This window comes from Cydia strobilella, chromosome 4, assembly GCF_947568885.1.
Source record: "Cydia strobilella chromosome 4, ilCydStro3.1, whole genome shotgun sequence".
Taxonomy (NCBI): Eukaryota; Metazoa; Arthropoda; class Insecta; order Lepidoptera; family Tortricidae; genus Cydia; species Cydia strobilella.
In genome coordinates, this window is record NC_086044.1 from 18,859,731 (window position 1) to 18,879,345 (window position 19,615).

General features: G+C 36.4%; 1 protein-coding gene across 2 annotated transcripts; it reads left to right on the top strand.

The window, feature by feature from the left end:
* Positions 1-5,287: 5,287 nt before the first annotated feature.
* On the top strand, positions 5,288-19,124 carry LOC134740836 (chymase-like). 2 transcript variants are annotated; one of them, XM_063673484.1, is made up of 4 exons: positions 5,288-5,618; positions 17,498-17,686; positions 18,095-18,240; positions 18,950-19,124. In XM_063673484.1, the coding sequence occupies exons 2-4, from the start codon at positions 17,630-17,632 to the stop codon at positions 19,107-19,109; spliced, it is 363 nt and encodes a 120-aa protein (XP_063529554.1). In that variant the 5' UTR covers positions 5,288-5,618; positions 17,498-17,629; the 3' UTR covers positions 19,110-19,124. The 2 variants fall into 2 exon arrangements, with proteins under 2 accessions (XP_063529554.1, XP_063529553.1); XM_063673483.1 differs by lacking the exon at positions 5,288-5,618 and adding an exon at positions 16,497-16,777.
* Positions 19,125-19,615: the final 491 nt, after the last annotated feature.

Consider the following 19,615-nt stretch of genomic DNA (forward strand, 5'->3'; position numbering starts at 1 on the left):
TTGTAACTGATTATGAACTTGATCTGTTAACAAAGATTATGCATATGATTTATCAACTGTCAACAGTGACATTTTTTCAACCAGAAATGTCACTGTTGATAGCTGACATATTAGAGGAATCTACTCCCCAAGATTTGGGTTAAAAATATAATGAGCTGTGTGGAGTATAGTAAGTTCTTGTCGAACTTCGAAGCACTACATATGGGAATTAAAGTCCATCTAAATAAGCTAACTTTGCACCGAATGTGGTATTATATACCTCATATTACTTATAAAAGAAATTTGACATTAATTATAACATTCCACACTGTCATTTCAAATACCATGCAGAGTTATCTTGGTTCGACTCTATATACGGATTCGTTTGTGACACTTTTTGTACAGTCAGCATACAACTAACTAATAATTAACAGAAAGAGATAATATAGGACTTTATAAGCAGAACAATTATACTGTAACGTCTGTAACATATATCGTCAGGTAACAAGCAAAACTCACTAATGACTAAAAAAATAACGAAACAAAAAATAACCTTATAGTTATCATGGTACTACATAATACGGTTCACTATGGCTTTGAACTTGTGGTGGTAATAAGTAAGTTTTGGTTGACACTTGACGATAATTATACTTTTGGCACCTTGTTTCATCCGCTACTAATGACGTTGACTATACTAATGCGGGCCTAGCGATTGTTTGCCGCTTACCTTGCTCCGCTGCAGCGCGTCGGTTGGACCAGCACGCAACCGCAGAGAGATTTCTTCAATAATATGCCTACAGCGCGCCACTTATTACTGGATGCTAGAAAGCCGCGAAGCGTGCCGGTTTTTTGCCCGTCCATCGTACGATTTTATTCCGAATATAATAAAAAACTTGTTAAGAACTAGCCTGGATCGCGCTTGCAGGGTTCTATACGAAACAGTAAATAAATATAAAAAAACTGATGCCATAAATATTACGGACTATGATACTCCTACAGCAGACACACCTCGTCAACCACAAACGAGCAGAAACCTCAATTTTTATATTAATATTTAATTAAATCCAGAAACTGTAATGCCATACGATAAACTTAAAAAAGCAGACACACCTAATTACACGTCAACATTTTGTGAAGCTGTTTGTGTTTCACGTTGCACTAAAGAAAAAGTAATTTAGATATAATATAAGTTAGGATAGACCCTAGTTCACTACTACGTATATTAGTCGGTCCTTCATTTAAACCAAAGATAGATATAACTCCGTAATAGATGGATACAGTCTAAGGAAAAAACGTGCCTCGAAAAACAAAAAAAAAATTGATTCTCGTTCAGAGGGCGCTACTAGTTTTGGCCTACAGTCGTATAGATGGCGTTGACGGTTTCGTTTGTTATTTAACAATTTTAACGCATATCAGTGAAAGAGCATGGGTCAAAATCATAAAAATAATTAATGCAAATAAATAAAATCATTTATCTATATTTAAATACATTCTATCGTATTTTTATAAATCTTCATTTTTAGTTTTAAAGTGTGTCGACATATGGCAGTGAATTTACTGGGGTTACAAAATGTACTATGACAGTACCGCTCTAGTATAAGTTACTCTATCCTTACCTATATCCTTATCCTTTATCCTTAGTTACCTTATCTTGAAACCCATAACAGAGCATTGACATGTAAAACTGGTTTTAACAACGTACTTACACAATATATTTTTCACCACAGCAGCTCGGACAAGGGTGCTTGGATGCTTAAAAATCAGTGAGCAAAATTAGATTTTGTTCACTGAGTGAGACAAAGCATTTCTAAATGCGAAATGCAATTAATACCAATTAGAATTGGTATGGGTATATGTATGGCTGTAGGGGTGCACCGGTGTTTGGGCGTATCGTATGGGTGTTAGGGTGTATGTGTGAATGTATGTATGATTCTAACCTAAGTATAATATACTTTACGAATATTTTCAGTTTAATCTTTAGGCTATAGAAATCGAAGCCTTAGATCATAGGTAATTTAAGATTTTATACAGTGGTGACGAACTATGCAATTTACCAAGGGTGTTGGCTTGGTAAATAAAGCTATCAAAAGAAAAAAAAAATATTAGCCAAAATCCTTGAGGTGCGCACTCACTCATACACTTGACTTAATTTTAGTTATTTTACTTAATAATCTTAATATGTATTAATATACAGGCTGTAATTTTAACCACCGTTCAAACTCTTCGTAGTGACTATAGGTCATACCGAGCAACTTTTATTATGGGACTAATATAAATCAGCTGCATCACATCAGCCGGAAATGCCGGAATGTATGAAACAGCCAAATTTTATTTCGCGATTTCGGCATTGGTCCCATAATAAAAGTATGACCTATAAAGTCACTACGTGGAGTATGAACGGTTGTTAAAAATTTCAACCTGTATATTTTTCACTTTACTTTTAAAACATATTATGTTTTTACTGCTAAGGTGAAAAGTGGTAGGAACAACACGAGATCAAAGGTGCTTGCACTTCATACCTTATACCGTCACTTCACGGACTACTGTCAAAATTTAAAAGCTACGTCTATGCAGCGAAAATGTACTTTTTCGGGAAAAAATCAAAAAACTAAGAGCTTATTGCAAATCTGTAGCATGAGACGAATCAAATGACATATAATTTATTAAAATCGGACCATAACTATAGATCTAATGGGATGAACAAAAATCGGCCTCGCGTAATATATATATATAGATGTCACATACTTAAAAAAAAACATAAGAGACAAGAAAAATACTTTGAAATAAAAGCTTGGTACTCCTGCACCATAAACACGTTCACGTTTTTCATCACTCAAGATTTCCAGTAACAGATTTACTTCATCGCTTTAAACCCTCGGAACCACTAACTCAGGCCAGTAAACCAGTATATTATTACCAATACGCACAGCGTAGGAAAAAGTGATTTCCGATCACATCTCATACTGACACGAAGATTGATCAGACGGAGACATAATGTACGGCATCAATGGCTCGTCCATCTGCGGTGCCGCACTCGATCATATAGCCTCCATTCATGAATTAGATGTGACACTGTATTAATATTAATCAATGACAACACACCATAGATAAAGGTGTTTATGTACAGAAGGTCCGCTGTCAAACCAAACTGGTTTTGGCGGCAATAAGAACCATAGCGTTCCTCCATATCGCACGTTTTCGTTCATTTCGCTAGGGTTGATTAATAAGCGCATCGTCTGTGACGGCTAGCAAGGATGGGGCAAAGCAATGTGCTGGGATATTTGGATCCGCCCGAAAGTCAAATGGGGTCCCTTTGTTTGACAATTATTGAAAGTCATAATGTAATGATTGTCAGATTATCATTAGTCATCATTCTGAAACCGTAAACTTTTCAGGATTTTTCGTAAATCCTAGGTAAATTATGACTAACGAAAATGCGGACAAACAATACATTATGACTTTAAACTTTATGGGAAGCAATCTTGTTCGAACTGCATACTAACTGCTGCTAACTTGAAATGCGGTAATTTAGGCAAATACGTTTTATTGTCAGAAGCCGACTATCACCTCATAAGAACACAAATCAAGAGTCTATTAGCTATTAAGATTTTTGCTATTGTGGACAGAATAGTCGCGTGATACAGGTTGTGGTTGCAACATTTTGTTGTTTGGTATGTCGTCTCAATAGTAGTAATAACTCAATGCATATTAAGGTAGTTGTAGGCACTTTATAAAAAAAACCTCAATATAATCAATTCAATTTGTACAACAAAATCGGTTATTTTCACAAAAATGACTTAACTGAATTCATTAGGATTTATTTGTTTTTTTATTTTAAAGAAAGTATCACATTGGGGTAGTAAATAATGAATGAGCTACAAACCGGTAAAAAGCTTGACGTGACTCGAAACTTTCGTTCTAAAATCGATTCGTTTTTGTACACGATCGAAATCGAACGATTTCATAAATCGACTAAACTAGGTCCATCGGAAACCGTTATAGAACGTATTCGATCATCTTTTTGCTGCAACTTGGAAACCGCAAAAACTATACTTTTTATGTGAAATGTTCAATTGCTTGAAATGCAGTTGAAAGCAACACAAAGAGCTCATTTAGATTCTAAATCTTAGAAAGTACCTAACATATTTATTTTGCATCTATAAGTAAACTCTCCTTACATAATGATAGCAAATGCCACCATTTATAAAATATATATATCTAATGTGTTTTCGATCCTTAGCCGTATTGTGTGAAATAGGGATACCACCGTTTAGCCAAAATATTTTTCGCCAAATTTCACTTCCCAACAAACTTATGGCATCAGTTTCATTTCCCAAATGAAATTTTAGCAAGTTTTTTACTTCGCAACCATTTCATTTCCCAACCCCATATTGCGAAATGAAAATGACGTACTAGGTTGGGTTAGATTAGGTTGGATTATGAAAATTTGCGAAATGAAATTTTGCCAAATGATAATTTGCGTAAAATAGTTTGGGAAGTAATACTTTGGGAAACGATTTTTGGCAATACATTAGTAAACCTATAAAATAATATAAAACCACAAATTACGAATGTAAACCTAGCCTTAAATACCGCCTGATAATGTATCAGCATCGGCCTGCAAGATAAGTAGGTCTGTTCGAATCTGCTGGTAATTACAAATCAAGGAACTACATGGGCGATAAACGAGGAAAGCTATTTGTAAGCCTATTATCACGACGCCTGTCTTATTCCCCTCGATTACATATAGACAGTCTATTGAACCACCATGCAACATTGCAAACAACTTCGAACGATCGTTCCTCTATTTGTTTTTCCATCGCTCTTGCATATTCGAAAGACGAACGAACGTTTAAATCGGTAATCGGAAACAATTATTAACATTGCTGTTTGCGTGTGCCTGAATATTTAAGTTATTCATCATGTTATATATAGCATATTATACGTGTTAAATAAATAGTAATAATATAAATGTAATAGAAATATTAGAAATAAGACCATACTTAGCGTACAATCTATTAGAGTGTAGATTAGGCTAAGTCTGTAAGTAGTTTTTGTAATTTCTTTTTCTTTGAAATAAACAGTTTAATTTTTTTTACGTACTAGTATTACCTTGGCTTCAGTTAACTAAACAGACCTTAAGCTCCAAACAGAAAACGCTTAAGTCCGTTGATGCCGATCACTGAGTACTTACAACGTTGTAAACACTACCTATTCAGCGTTCAGCGCCAACCGAAGATGTTTTTTTAAAGTTATTTATCTTTATGATTCGGCCATCTAATGGAGGTGGACATCTGCTTAAGCCATTTGTTTGCAAAAGCGAAGGATTTAAAATAGAAACACAGCAGCAGGACAATCGACAGCCGTATCGAAAACCTAGAAAGCGTCGTTACGCCCGACGGGCACCTCTCGACTTTCGCGCCGTTCGCCCCTATCGATCAGCTTTTATCGATCGTCGACGACACGTGTTAACAAGTCGGTCTGCACTTCGGCTCGATAAGACGTTATTTATCGACTCCTGCCTCTAAAGCAGTGACGCGGCTATTTATTATACCGATAGCTACCAATTCCTGTGCGGTGTCAAAGATTAATTCGTTATTTGTTGGGGTCGCCTTGGGCTTAGGCGGGTAAGGAAGCAGGTTAGTTGTATTCATATTTAACTGCTTACTGAGTCGGAGGTTCATTCAAGCCAATCATACCTGTGACCCCCAGTTCTATAGTGGAAGGTGCATCTACATCAATTGAACAATCAAGTAGCTGCTGATGGTACAAATATTTCGCTTAGCATAGTATATCGTGACACGGCAAAAATACTAGATACTCGGAAGGCACCCGAAGTATAGCAGTTTGAGCACAAATGATTCAATGTCTAGGTGGTCATCTCTTTGTAGCAAACTGTTGTGAGTAGAACTACAAAATAAAATCAGTTTTCATCCAACCGTCGTTTTCTTACACAACATGGTAACAGCGGTATCAGTTGTCATCCAACCGTCGTTTTCTTACACAACATCGTGACAGCGGTACCAGTTGTCATCCAACCGTCGTTTTCTTACACAACATCGTGACAGCAGTATTAGTTGTCATCCAACCGTTGTTTTCTTACACAACATGGTAACAGCGGTATCAGTTGTCATCCAACCGTCGTTTTCTTACACAACATGGTAAAAGCGGTATCAGTTGTCATCCAACCGTCGTTTTCTTACACAACATCGTGACAGCGGTATCAGTTGTCATCCAACCGTCGTTTTCTTACACAACTCAAACGAATTTTCTTGCCACGACATATATGCTTTTTTACCAAAACAACAAACAGTTTTTTACCATGAGCACACGCCGATTATCGTCTATGAAAATGTCAAACAATATTTCGCCCCAAGGTATAAACTTGTACCTTGAAAAACTCACGTATGATCCGCTCCGTCGGATCTGCTCGAACGTTGGACTCGCCACCACTCTGTAGTGAATAACAAATTAAATAGAGAAGGTAAATGAGGTATGTAAGCTAACAACGTTAGAGTTGACAGCTAATCAGTGTTGTCCATTTCCTAAAACACCTCTTGTTGACCTTTATAAAACGCAGTGTCCATCTTACTTTATTTGACAGCGGCAACATAATGTTTTCGTCGTCATGTAAGTACATGAAACCAAAAGGCATCTAAAACGAAATAAAGAACCCTTTTATTTATTTCAGTTTGAAATAAATGGAGTTCGATATAATTATTTTTTAGATAAAGGGTTAGGACAACTGTCCCACCGCTAACGAGCAAGCGCCCAATCATTATCTTTAAGTGTAAATTTACGTAATTTAATAAAAAACCATAAATATGAATTAAAAGCTGTAATAGATGTCATATATTAAAGAAAAAGTGACGAAGCCCTCCAGTGGTGAAGGCCGGATTCGAACCGGCGTCTTTAGCTATCGCGGCTAACGCCATGAACCCCTAGGCCACCACGGTTCGAATCCGGCCTTCACCACTGGAGGGCTTCGTCACTTTTTCTTTCATATATGACATCTATTACAGCTTTTAATTTATATATAGTAGTGTGACTACTTAAAAAAAAAAACACAAATCAAAAATATTTAATAAAATAATTTGATTTGTTCCCAAACTTGTTCATAGATGGCAGCACCAGTCTCTCTCGCTACAACGTAAATCCGTAAGGAGTTCGTTTAGGAGGTGCAAGTGCGCACTGCTTGCCCTTAGAGCTGGTCAAAGACGCCTAGTCTTACTAAGATGGCATATAGTCGAGAAATTCGGACGGGCACCGCCGTGGCGGGGTGGCCTAGGGGTTCATGGCGTTAGCCGCGATAGCTAAAGACGCCGGTTCGAATCCGGCCTTCACCACTGGAGGGCTTCGTCACTTTTTCTTTAATATATGACATCTATTACAGCTTTTAATTTATATATAGTAGTGTGACTACTTAAAAAAAAAAAACATCAAAAATATTTAATAAAATAATTTGATTTGTTCCCAAACTTGTTCATAGATGGCAGCACCAGTCTCTCTCGCTACAACGTAAATCCGTAAGGAGTTCGTTTAGGAGGTGCAAGCGCGCACTGCTTGCCCTTAGAGCTGGTCAAAGACGCCTAGTCTTACTAAGATGGCATATAGTCGAGAAATTCGGACGGGCACCGCCGTGGCGGGGTGGCCTAGGGGTTCATGGCGTTAGCCGCGATAGCTAAAGACGCCAGGGACCGGCCCGCTATCCCTTATCGGGGTTTTATAAGGGTATTGCATAAGGCTTAACTCACCATACCCTTTGCCAGACGAAACCCTTTGTTTTGCTTTTAAAAACCCTTATATAAAGCTACCACATTTGAGTAATCGGTAGCCCAAATACCCATACAAAACCCTTATCATCCGCTCACCAACACCTTGCATATTGCTTATAAGGGTTGGCCTTATAAAGGGCTTCCCTTTTAGCATATAAGCGTGCACATTTAAGTCGTCTACCTTGTTCATAAAGCACACATTAGTTCGAAACCGAGCGATCGTCGGCGACGACGGCGGCGTTCTTTGACTAGGCACGTATTTCCTTTCCTTTTCATACACTACCGTAGATATATACAATTCCTGTCTCTTTCACGCAAAGGGAAACCTTTATAAAAAGCGCTTAAAGATAAGGGTAACCCTTATTAAGAGCTAGCCTTATTTTTGGTTAGCTTTTCGGTAAGGGTTAGTCAAAGGTAAGGGTATGAATGGGCTTGCAGTTCAAAAGGGAAAGCCTTTCAAAGTGTTAGCCGTGTTTAAGTGTCGCCCATTGAAAGGGTTTTATCGCGGAAAGGGTTGTCCGGTCCCTGAAAGACGCCGGTTCGAATCCGGCCTTCACCACTGGAGGGCTTCGTCACTTTTTCTTTAATATATGACATCTATTACAGCTTTTAATTTATATATAGTAGTGACTACTTAAAAAAAAAAAAAACAAATCAAAAATATTTAATAAAATAATTTGATTTGTTCCCAAACTTGTTCATAAATATGAAGTTATTAAATACTGTCCAAATTGCTGGGCAGATTTTTATCTGAGTTTCAAAAAATATCTTGGTCGCTTGCATCTCGCCAATGAAATCCTAGCAGGTGGGACAGCTGCCTGAGTAGGTACCTAATATTTCCGTAATTTACTTTTAACAGATTGTTATGGTTTGTTCCGAATCTAGAAGAGGCGGAAAATAAAGTTTGAAACTTTTTATATCGATAGTGATAACATTTCGCTTTTAGTGCATTAGTTGTAATTTGTATTTTGTGCCATAATATAGATTTTTATCAAATTACTTACATAAAGTGGTGTACATTATATGTGAAGGATACGGAAAAAATATTACTGTTTTCACATGAATACCTACCACCACCACAGATCTGCAATACCGCTTACGCTTTTAAGCACGCGCGCGCGGTTGTTTTATGCGATAAACGCAGCGTTGAACGCATGCGATTAACCGCTGCGTTTACCACGTAAATCAATGTATGGTCATTAGATTATTTGATGTGAAATGGTGTGTGGCAAACGCATCGCGTTTAACGCTACGCTTATCGCATAGAACAACCGCGCGCTTTTATAAAGTGTGCAAATTGGAAGCCCACCCGTCGTGACCTCTACTCACTCAGGCACTGTTAGTGCTTGAAAATGGAGACCTCAGCTCTCCGAAACATGTCGCGCGGCGCGAGTGACTAAAAATACGTGAGTGAAACCGCTAAGTTATTTAAATTGGAAGCCGTTTATGAACATTTCATGAGTTCGAAAGGCAGACTAAAAATGAAAAAACGTGACCACTTTTTAGCTTCATCTCCATAGTAGCCACTAACGGCCACTTGAATGTGAGTGTACCAAAAAGTAAGTTTAGCGGACTAGATAATACGAAAAACTTTATTCAATAGATACATTTGGTGATTATAATTATGTATATTGTTACAAAAGGAAATAATTTAAGCAATCGCATATTATTTCTGAATTCAATGTTACTTGATCTCATTCCGAGTTTGGTAAAGCACCCAATCTTTTACATTGTAGATTTTGTGCCTACTACCGCGGATTCACTAGCTAAACCTAAAGCCAAGTAACAATTTAAAACAATAAAATTCTAAACCCGGTTATACGAACTAATAATGTTAGTTACACATTTGGTGTCCACTAAATATTGCACCCGAAACACAAAGGGAATCGAAAACTAAAATGGATACAGCAAGCACTTAACATTTACTAGTTCTCTAGGAACGCAGTACTTTCCATTACTGGATGGAAAGTGTTTCCGTCCCAAATGCGTGCGTCCATTCATTGCGTTTTCCCGAGGGAGAAGCATGTAGGGAAGACAATGCATTTATGTATGAGGCGAATATACAAGTCCTTGCTGGGCTTGAATAGACTGTGCATTGGTAGGTATTATTAGTTGGTAGAACGCTAAATGCGCAGCTGTGTTGCTGTTGTGTTCCCGGTTAAACCAGTGTAAGGTGGCCTAAAGGTACCTTTAATCCGGACAGTAAGATCCATTTTGACATTTGCTACAGCAATGCAATCGACAGTAATGTCGCGTTGCAATATTACTACAGTAATGATAGTATAGGTATAGTCTGAATCCAAACAGGACTATGTCAATCTTCAGCTTAAGTCTATTTGGCTATGAACAAAGCGTGCGATAGAATTTGGTAATTGTATGAAGTGAAAATTTATCAAATTTTATATCTTTATTAATTAATACCCATTAGACATTTTTAAATTTTAATTTTTAAACATTTTTTAGTGGCATTAAGTAATATTTATTTTATTGAATTTTGTTTTTATTGTATTTTATTTGATTTCATTTCACTTCTTTTCAATTTCAATTAAATAATTCATTCTTAATTATTAGAATAGAATAGAATAGAATAATGTTTTATTGTATAACTGTGTGCGTATTATTAAGTTTATTGACATTCGTTTAATAGTGTATAATACTAACCATATAAATAAGCTTTATTTGTACTAACAACAATGATCTCAGTTGGTCTATGAATAAAATGAAATTGATAGAGACAAAGAGGGCCTATCGCAAAAATTGAAAAATCGAAAATTGTTATCTATCTCTCTAATCACTCTATTGCTCTTGCATATTATGATATGATAGAGAGGCCCCTTGAACAAAAGGAAAGAAGTGATAAAGTCCCTACTATAATATTTCAAATGCCAAGTTTGTCTTCTGTTACCTCTCCGCGAACCGATAGAGAAAATTTAAAATTGATGAAATTTGGTATGTAGGAGGCCCCAGGTAGGACATAGGATAATTTTTAACAATCATCATCATCGTAATCCCACGCAGACAAACTCGCGTGCAAAAACTAGTAGAGTATAAATAACTGTTACATGTCTGTTGTATTTATTGAAACTATGTTGCCTTCGGGTACAAATTGTAACAATATAATAATTATAGCTTCCCCGCCTGCCCGCGATTGCGTCTGCGTAGAGTGATGATGATTTTACTATCCTTATGTCCTTTTGGGCCTTAAACTATCTCCATACCAAATTCCATCTTAGTCAGTTCAGCGATTTAAGCGTGAAGGGATGGATAGACAGACAGACAGTTACTTTCGCATTTATAATATTAGTAGGGTTGGTTTTTTGTCAATCACCTCTCATATCTAAATATTCTGAGCTCCTACTTAATACTTCGACGGCCTGATTCGAACTTTAAGATACGTCAAAAATTTGCTAAAGATACGACATGGATCGGATATGTCAGTGTGAAAAGTGACGTTTATTCAAATAAAACGTCACGATCGTATCACATTTTGACGAATTTTAAAGTACGAATGAGCCCGCGAGAATAATCCGTTGAAAGCCGTCGTTGGGCGCGCGCCGTCATGATTTGTGCACATGCCTTCACTACTCGCATCTTCCGAAAGAATAAATCATTAAAGTACGAGCTGCATATTGTAATGTAACTGTACTTCTATGGCAGTTTAGCTTTCACTGGCCCTGCGTGCTCGTCTACACTTAATTTATTATACGCATGCAACTGTTTATCTAATTAATGTTTGTTACAACACAATTTCATGGTTGGTACCTACACAGGTTACTGTTTGGTTGTTTTCTGTGTTGGTTAATAAAAGTTGTCTACTAAGAAAACTTTCGCTACAAGCCAAGCAAAATACATAATAGAATATCTGGAAATGTTCTACAATAGCAACGACAACAATAACAAACATAACAAGTTATAGATACCTACAGGGTAGCCCAAAAATACGTGGTCAGTTTTTTTATTTTAAGAACATTTAACACAACACACACGAAACACTTAAACACTTAAACGTCTTTAACAAAATGTCATTAAAATTTAACCTACAGTAATTTAACTAAAACTAAATATTTTATCTTCAAAATAATCTAATTTAGTTTTGATACACAAACGCAAGCGTCAAAATTGTCAGCAATATGCCACAGTAACAAAATTGGCAACGTTTTTTTGGGCCACCCCTTTAAAGAAAAGTAATTCTCTTCGACTTGAGCTTGAATTTTCTGTGAACTTACGTACTTAAAATTACATCCAGCTAACCGAATTTATCGCCATATTTCATTATATTTCATTGCCATTAACAAACTATCATAATAACATTAATAACATTAATGAAATAGAGATACAACTTCAACAACTAGATTCCGACAAAGTAAAAGAAACGGATTTAAGTAATACTTGAGTACAAATGACGAAATTATCCAGTTTCTAAATATTTTTTATAAGAGACATGACTTAAACACTCATTGTCTTGGGTCACTTTTAAAATTTGTAGTAAAAGCTTGCAAGACCACAAAATAACTCAGAACTAACCTACCATTATTTCTAGTTCTACAATATAACTCGAATGTACGTTATTGTAGATATTTTCACCCAAGGATATGTAAATGCAGAGATAAACCGAACTCAGAACTAGCTTCCGGAACCCATGTATTGACGACATGTTTCTACATACACATATATGTATATCGTACGTACTACGTACGTACTAACGTACTAGTTCACATAACGATATTAATTACATTGTTTAACATGTATTTCTGTTTTAAGGTTGTATATTATATTTAGAGTTACTATATTAACAAGAAACGTTGCTAAGCGGAAAAGGTATTCAAAATGATCACTACACAAGTACACACCCTCTCCTATTAACCTAAAGCACAGATAATTTGGACAAAAAAAGTCTCATTTGAGTATCGATTACGAGGACTGCTACTTATGTATCCGGAATGGGCCACTTACTGAAACAATATTAAAATTATATATACAACATATAAAAATGGAACTCTTTGGAAGTAGAATACAGTTTGTTTCATATGTCTATCAATTTGTTTTACATTGTAGCGCCATTCAATAAATTGCTTGTTTCATCTTTACTTGTGAAAATTTTCGTGTGAGGATTTTTTACGATTTTCGGCGTTGTTAACTCAAAAATAATGCATAGATCGACTTTTTCCGACTTTTCGGAAGGAAGATCCATTGAAGATCAATGTGTATCAATGGTTTAGTGAGTTTAATTGTGGTCGTAGTATACTTACGGGCGATTTAAAAAAAAACGCTCCAAATCGGCTGCTATCCCACAAAATATAGATGCTGTGCGCGAACTCATAATGCAAGATCGACTTAGTATATATCGCGAGATAGAGGCGTCTCTGGGCAATAGTATGACGAGCATTTGTAAGATATTACATGAACGTTCGGCTGTTAAAAAAAGAAAACATCGCGAACAAGCCATTTTTGCGAACATAATGGACGTTTTGTATACCAAAATCAGAATGGAAAAAGTGCTATTTAAAGTGTTTTCAACGTATGAAAAGTACATCGTTCATCTTGGCGAACAAATATAAAAACAATAAAGCCATATATAACTATAGATTTTTATTATTTTTTTGCCTTTCCGGATACATAAGTAGCAGCCCTCGTATTTTGGTGGGGAGGTTCGGTAGTTGGCTTAATGATTTGTTAGCGATGTTTCTGGTGCACATAAACAGTACATCTATACCTAAATACTCTGGGACACTAAAATAACCACCTACCTGTTTATTCCGGGTTTTGTCAGTACATTTGTCTTGTATCAAGGCTACGAGCCGCAGCCCGCATGTTGAGCACGAACAACATCGATGACGAACAATATCAACCTTGCTCAAGTGTCATTTAAGTTTCAATGAGCACCTGGCGAGTTCAGAAGTGTTTCAAATGATTATTTGCTTATTGAATTCTTCTTGAGAAGTTTTGAAGTTACTTCATTTGACTTTTTTCGAGTTTTTGATAATAATATTATAAGACTAACTATTATAATGATTAAAATAAAACATCAAAAAGCCTGACGAAGGGGTATAGCAGAGCTATGGTTAATATACAACAAATTGTGTAAACATATTAGGTTCTATTAAGTTAATATTCAGAGAAGAAAATAGAGACTACGTTTGCATGAAAAGGCGGTTCCGTGCGGTCGTCCAAGTTCCTATTAACACAGTACCTAGTTATACCTACTTATCATCGTGAAAAGTAACACCTAAGGGAATCGGATGTTCGATTATCGATTCCTATACGGCCAAAGTCACGGGAAAATGTAGGTTCAATCAAATTAAACCAAAATTCTCTACGCATAAGACTACGCTAATAATAGTTTCACTAAAAATCATCATCATCATAACTTAAGAGCATCGCTCTTGTCACTTCGCGGTTCCCGGCCAGGTTCTTTAGGTCTCTTAAGACACGACATGTGTTTTTGGTTTTAGTTGTTAACTAATAAACTATGTGAAACCTCTGGCTTGTAATTTGTAATGCTCATAAACCAAGGCATTACAATCGTGTTTCGTAATGTAATCACTATTTCTTGAATTTGCACCTTGTTTCTTCGTCGGAAGACGGTACCCACAAAGCCTTGACTATATAGAAATTCAGCGAAACAGATACCTTAACTTTTCCCGAGAAAAGTAATGAAAACACACTGGAAAAACTATTTTGTTCTGTCAGATTTGTTCTTCATTCAAATAAGAAAAAGGTTTACGACCGAAAACTTTAATATTATGTACAGTCAGCTGCAGAGGAAAGGTATCCCCCCTGCATAGAAGTTTGAATGCAAAGGTGCTAAGCGAATAGTATTGCTGACTGTACAAAACAATATCAAATATGCACCCTGCATACCGTCACGTGAGTTTTTGTCAAATGTTTTCAACCTCATGCCTACATGTGTCCTACCTATAGGCATGTCGTAGAGCAACCTTACTTTAATAAGCTTATTTAAAGTTTAAAATACGAGTAGGTAGGTGGTTAAAGTCGACTATACTTTTTCTAAAACCGCCCTTATAATTACCTACTACCGGCACTACCGCTATCGCTACACAACCTTCCATAACAATAGGTTCAGTCTCTCTAAAGTTATTACTGATTTAGTTTTGTATGGTGAGCCGAATCGGAGCATTTTGACGATTCCCACCACCATTGCCGCGTGACGCAACTCAGAATAGCCGGCGTCTGTGTCATAATTCCCGCGACTTACGATTTATGTGAGAACGCCTTTATGCATTTAATTCTATGCAAACGCAACGCTTAAAGCTTTCCATATGTCCGATCGGGTATCGGATGTCGGATACGACCACAATTAAAATGGAAAACAATGCCTTAAAATAAAATAATTGTAGAATTATTAAACATATTAATAACGGGTCACTTAAGTATTTTAAGTCGAAAACTCATATTAATATGTTTAATATGTCTGTGTCTCACGGAAGTTTTGTTATTATAATTTTAGAATCAAGTATTCTTGCAAATAAAAAAATAAAAAATCTTTATCTTTAAAGGTCTTGATACCAAGGGGTACTCTCTAGCGTCTGTATTTGTCTAACAGTCATCTGTACCCACACCATGAGTATTACGCGGCCTTAATGACTAGTTAGTTTACGTAGTCGCTAGCGAATATGTAAAGTGTCAATTTCGTGTTAAGGGGTCAATATGATAACTGATAACGCTATTACATAAAAACAAGCCTTAAACAGAACAATTCTTCAATATGTATACCTATAGGTACATATAATATTCAACCTGAGATCTTGTACTTAAGTATAAAGTAAGCATATGAGGTACTACCGACTACTACTACTAACTTTAGATCATAATGACATCAATTAAAAAAAATGGAGAGTCATTTGTTGGTAAGTATGAAACGCTAGCAAAGGATGAATAGCTACATTCTTTCAGCGTTCCACACGAAGCTAGAATGATCTAAAGAATTTGGGTTGGATGAATAAAACATTATTTACATGGAAATCTTAAGTCAGGACATCTGGATCTCATTTGTCCTAGCTGCCATTATTATTTGCGTCAGCGTACTCTGGAATGGTTTTTTTTAATAAAATAAAGTCAATGTCAAATGGAGGACTTTGGGAACACCAATTCACAAACAACATAATCTCGACCCTGAAATAGAATGTTGTATAAAGCTTTTTTTCTAAAACCTTACAAGTAGAACTTTGCATGTACCTGATTGTACCATAAAATGATCCTACTTTGCTACCTTCTGTAAAGTTAATAAGACTTTATTACCTAATAATCATGTCAGGATCTGATGATGGGATTTTTAGTACGAGTTAAGGTTTTTTTTGCATATGCATCTTTTCTATGGGCATTATAAAATAAATGTCGGATTTCCGTACTTTATCCTAATAGGAATGTTAAAAACTTCCTAGTTCTTAAAATTTGTATGATAAAAGTCTAATGTATCCAAACCCTTAACTTTTGTAATGTTCACAGAAAACACACCGCTTTTCTTTTACGATTTCGGCCCATTATATGGTGAAGTGGAACTGTGGAACTTTACACTGTTGTGTATTTTGTTAAATATTAATATTTTGGCTGATATCACGAAAAACCTGTGTATCGTTTAACTTAAAGACATATTTTTAGGTCGTTGGTAGTTTAAACACGTGCGTCTAATTTCGCAGACGGAAATTTTTAATTTAACCCTGATGCTCGTTATTGGCAATAACACGAGCAGAATTGCAGAAGTATGATTAATCGATAAGCTAATCTTCATTTTGCTTCAAGAAACAATGGCAGTAGGACTCTTTTTAATATTTTGCTTTATTAAAGAAGTAATTGGAGATGCGGAGGGTTTTATCGTCGGAGGTGATGTAGTGAAGACAATAAAAGAGTTCCCTCATGTCGCTTTCTTGACGTTAACGGGATCAGGTGGCAGTTACATTTGTGGGTCATCCATACTGAACCAAGTGCTATTAGTGACTGTCGCGCACTGTTTGGATGATATCCATAAAATTACAGCGTCTGTTGGGAGTCTGAATAGAGAAAAGGTTGTATGCCCACTATTGTGCTGTTGGGTTAGTGTTATAATATCTGGGAGAGCGAGCTTTGCTCGGAAGATATATATAAACTCAAAAATGCGCGTTTTCACAGAGATAAGACTTAGCTAGATCGATTTTTCGCCTCCGAAAACCCCCATATAGCAAATTTCTCAAAATCGTTTCCGAGATCCCAGATATATTATATACAAGAATTGATCGTTTATAAGTATAAGATTTTGTTATGTCTTGGGTGGCTGCCGTTCCTCAAGCCACCAACGAAGCGGCAGCTGACGTACATGAGGGTTCATTACACTTCACCCTTAACCTTCGTATTACATAAGAATTTGAAATACGCACATAAAAAGATAAAATGTCTTTTCTGTACTGGAGCCAAATTTCTCGACACCTTAGATCCAAAATCGGTATTGAGGCAGTTTTCTATAATAACTTTATAAAACTGTGAACAATTGTAGGTGTATTTTATTTATTTAATCTTTATTGCACAAAAGAAAATACAAATATACAAAAGGCGGACTTAATGCTACAAGGCATTCTCTACAATCTCTACCAGTCAACCTTCTTCTTATTTACTTAGTCTACTTTTTTCGGGTACAGAAAAGGCAAATGTGAACATTAAATGTGTGTATCCATCTTCTTGGGAGTTGGGTTTTTCTATACCCGTGGTAGCTTCCCTCATCTTAAGTAAAAAATAATGAATTTTATTTTAAGGGAGCCCTGTACAAAGTCAAGAGCTTCGAGCAGCACAAACAATGGGATCCAATACACGTCAATCATGACATAGGTCTGTGTAGACTAAAAAATCCATTGACATTGGGAAATAAGGTGAAGAGGGTGGTGCTAATGAAACATCCCCCAAAAACTCACATAGCTGACTTGGCTGGGTGGGGCGCAATTGAAGTAAGGATATGTTTTAAGCTAATAATGTTATGATGTCAAAAAGTAACAAAAAAATGTGACCAAGGCTTCCAGTACCTTGGGCTGTGATTGAACCAGCGTCTTCTGCATTCTTGATAAAATGTGGTTTTCCACCACAGAAGGGTCCTTATGCTTATACATAATATGTGAAATAATAGATTTTTTATCTGAAATTCCAACAGAAATTCTGTTGCACATAAAGCATAAGGACCCGTCTCTGATGGAAATTCACAAATTAGTAATTAGGATTAAAGCGCTTGTAGGTAATGCATCTACGAACGTCACGAATACTACGTGTATAGTGATAAGGCTGCAGTTACTATAGAACTTGGCGAAATTTCTATTAAAGATTATATATTTAACAAATATTTTGCTTATTAATTATTTTAGGAACAGAACTACGATAACTCGATCATGCTCAAGCACACGAGACAGAAACTGTGGTCCCATCAGCAGTGCAAAAGGGTTCTCCACAATGCGCCCAGAGGTACTATTTGCGGTGGTCAACCTCACTCCAAAGGGAATTTCGCTTCTAAGTAAGTAGATGTACTTACAAATACTCGTATTTCTCCGTTATTAATAGGGGGTTATACTGCAATGTTCTGCCGCCAGAGTGCAGCACTATCGTTAACCATAGAGTAACTTATATACTGTGCCATAAACTGTTTTTTGACAAGTTTTAACAGATATAAAAATAGGACATTGATGCACCAAGGCGGTTTGTTTACAAAGGGTCTACCGGGAAACGCGAAAATCGAAAAGTTATCTGCCTCTTTATCGCTCGAATATGCAAGTGATAGAGAGGTCAGATAACGAAATTTCGATTTTCTTGTTTCGCGGTAGACCCTCAGATTGTGATGGACTGCGGTAGTGGCGCCCCCTACGCAGAGTTTCGCGAATATTCCCTATTAATACAACATATATATATATATATGTGGAAATTTCATCATATCATTTATTATGTATATGGACTATACCTAAACAGATCGGGGTTCCTTGGCTTAATGATTATAATTATGTAAATCCAAACATAATACGGTTTCTTACATAAGGTAATATGGATATGTTCTTCCCTGGGGCCGATTCTGTACAACAAATACTTTTTATTGCCCACCTCAATAAAAGAAAACAATTAGTACAAAGAGAAAACAGAAACACGAGCAGAGGTATACAACAGGCGGTCTTATCAATAAAAAGCATTTTCTGTTAACTTGTGACGGCTAATAATCTTTTTTTTTGCTGCAGAGGAGACTCCGGCAGCGGCCTTCTAGTCCACAAAGACATAATAGTAGGCCTCGTCTCCTACAAGGACATCTACATTTCCCGCAGCCTGGTGGTCTACACGAACGTTCCACATTACTACGATTGGGTTAAGCGCGTGTCAAAACAATTGAATTGCTATTAATAAATAAAAACTCCTAATCGATGAAGCAGTTTTGGTTGCGGGATAGTCTTTGCCTAGTACAAACTTAGGAAATTAAATATTCTTTTTCATACAGTCACTCAAAAAGTGCTACTTTACGTAGCTGTTTAGCGTTCGCAAAGTTGCTGTTTGCGAACTAGTGCTTTTTACTTTTCCAGCTTTTTAAAAATTAATTCTGACCGTAATCGATACATCCACAATCCACAGTTCGTCCATATTGAACTAAAATACTTTGTTAACTGATGCCAACTTTTTTAATGACGTCGCGAAAGTAACAACACGTGCGGGAAACTTAGATAGGCAGAAGGAAATTACACCGCATTGACCGCTACCGGCAGCACAAACAATGGCAAAGGAAAACTATCAGTAATGAACATAGCCTTAGCTATGCTGAAGAAACCGTTAAAATAATTAACGGAATAGTCTCCTACAAACTCACAGAAGTTTCGCGCAGTCTGGTGGTCTACACGGACGCCCCATTCTTCTAC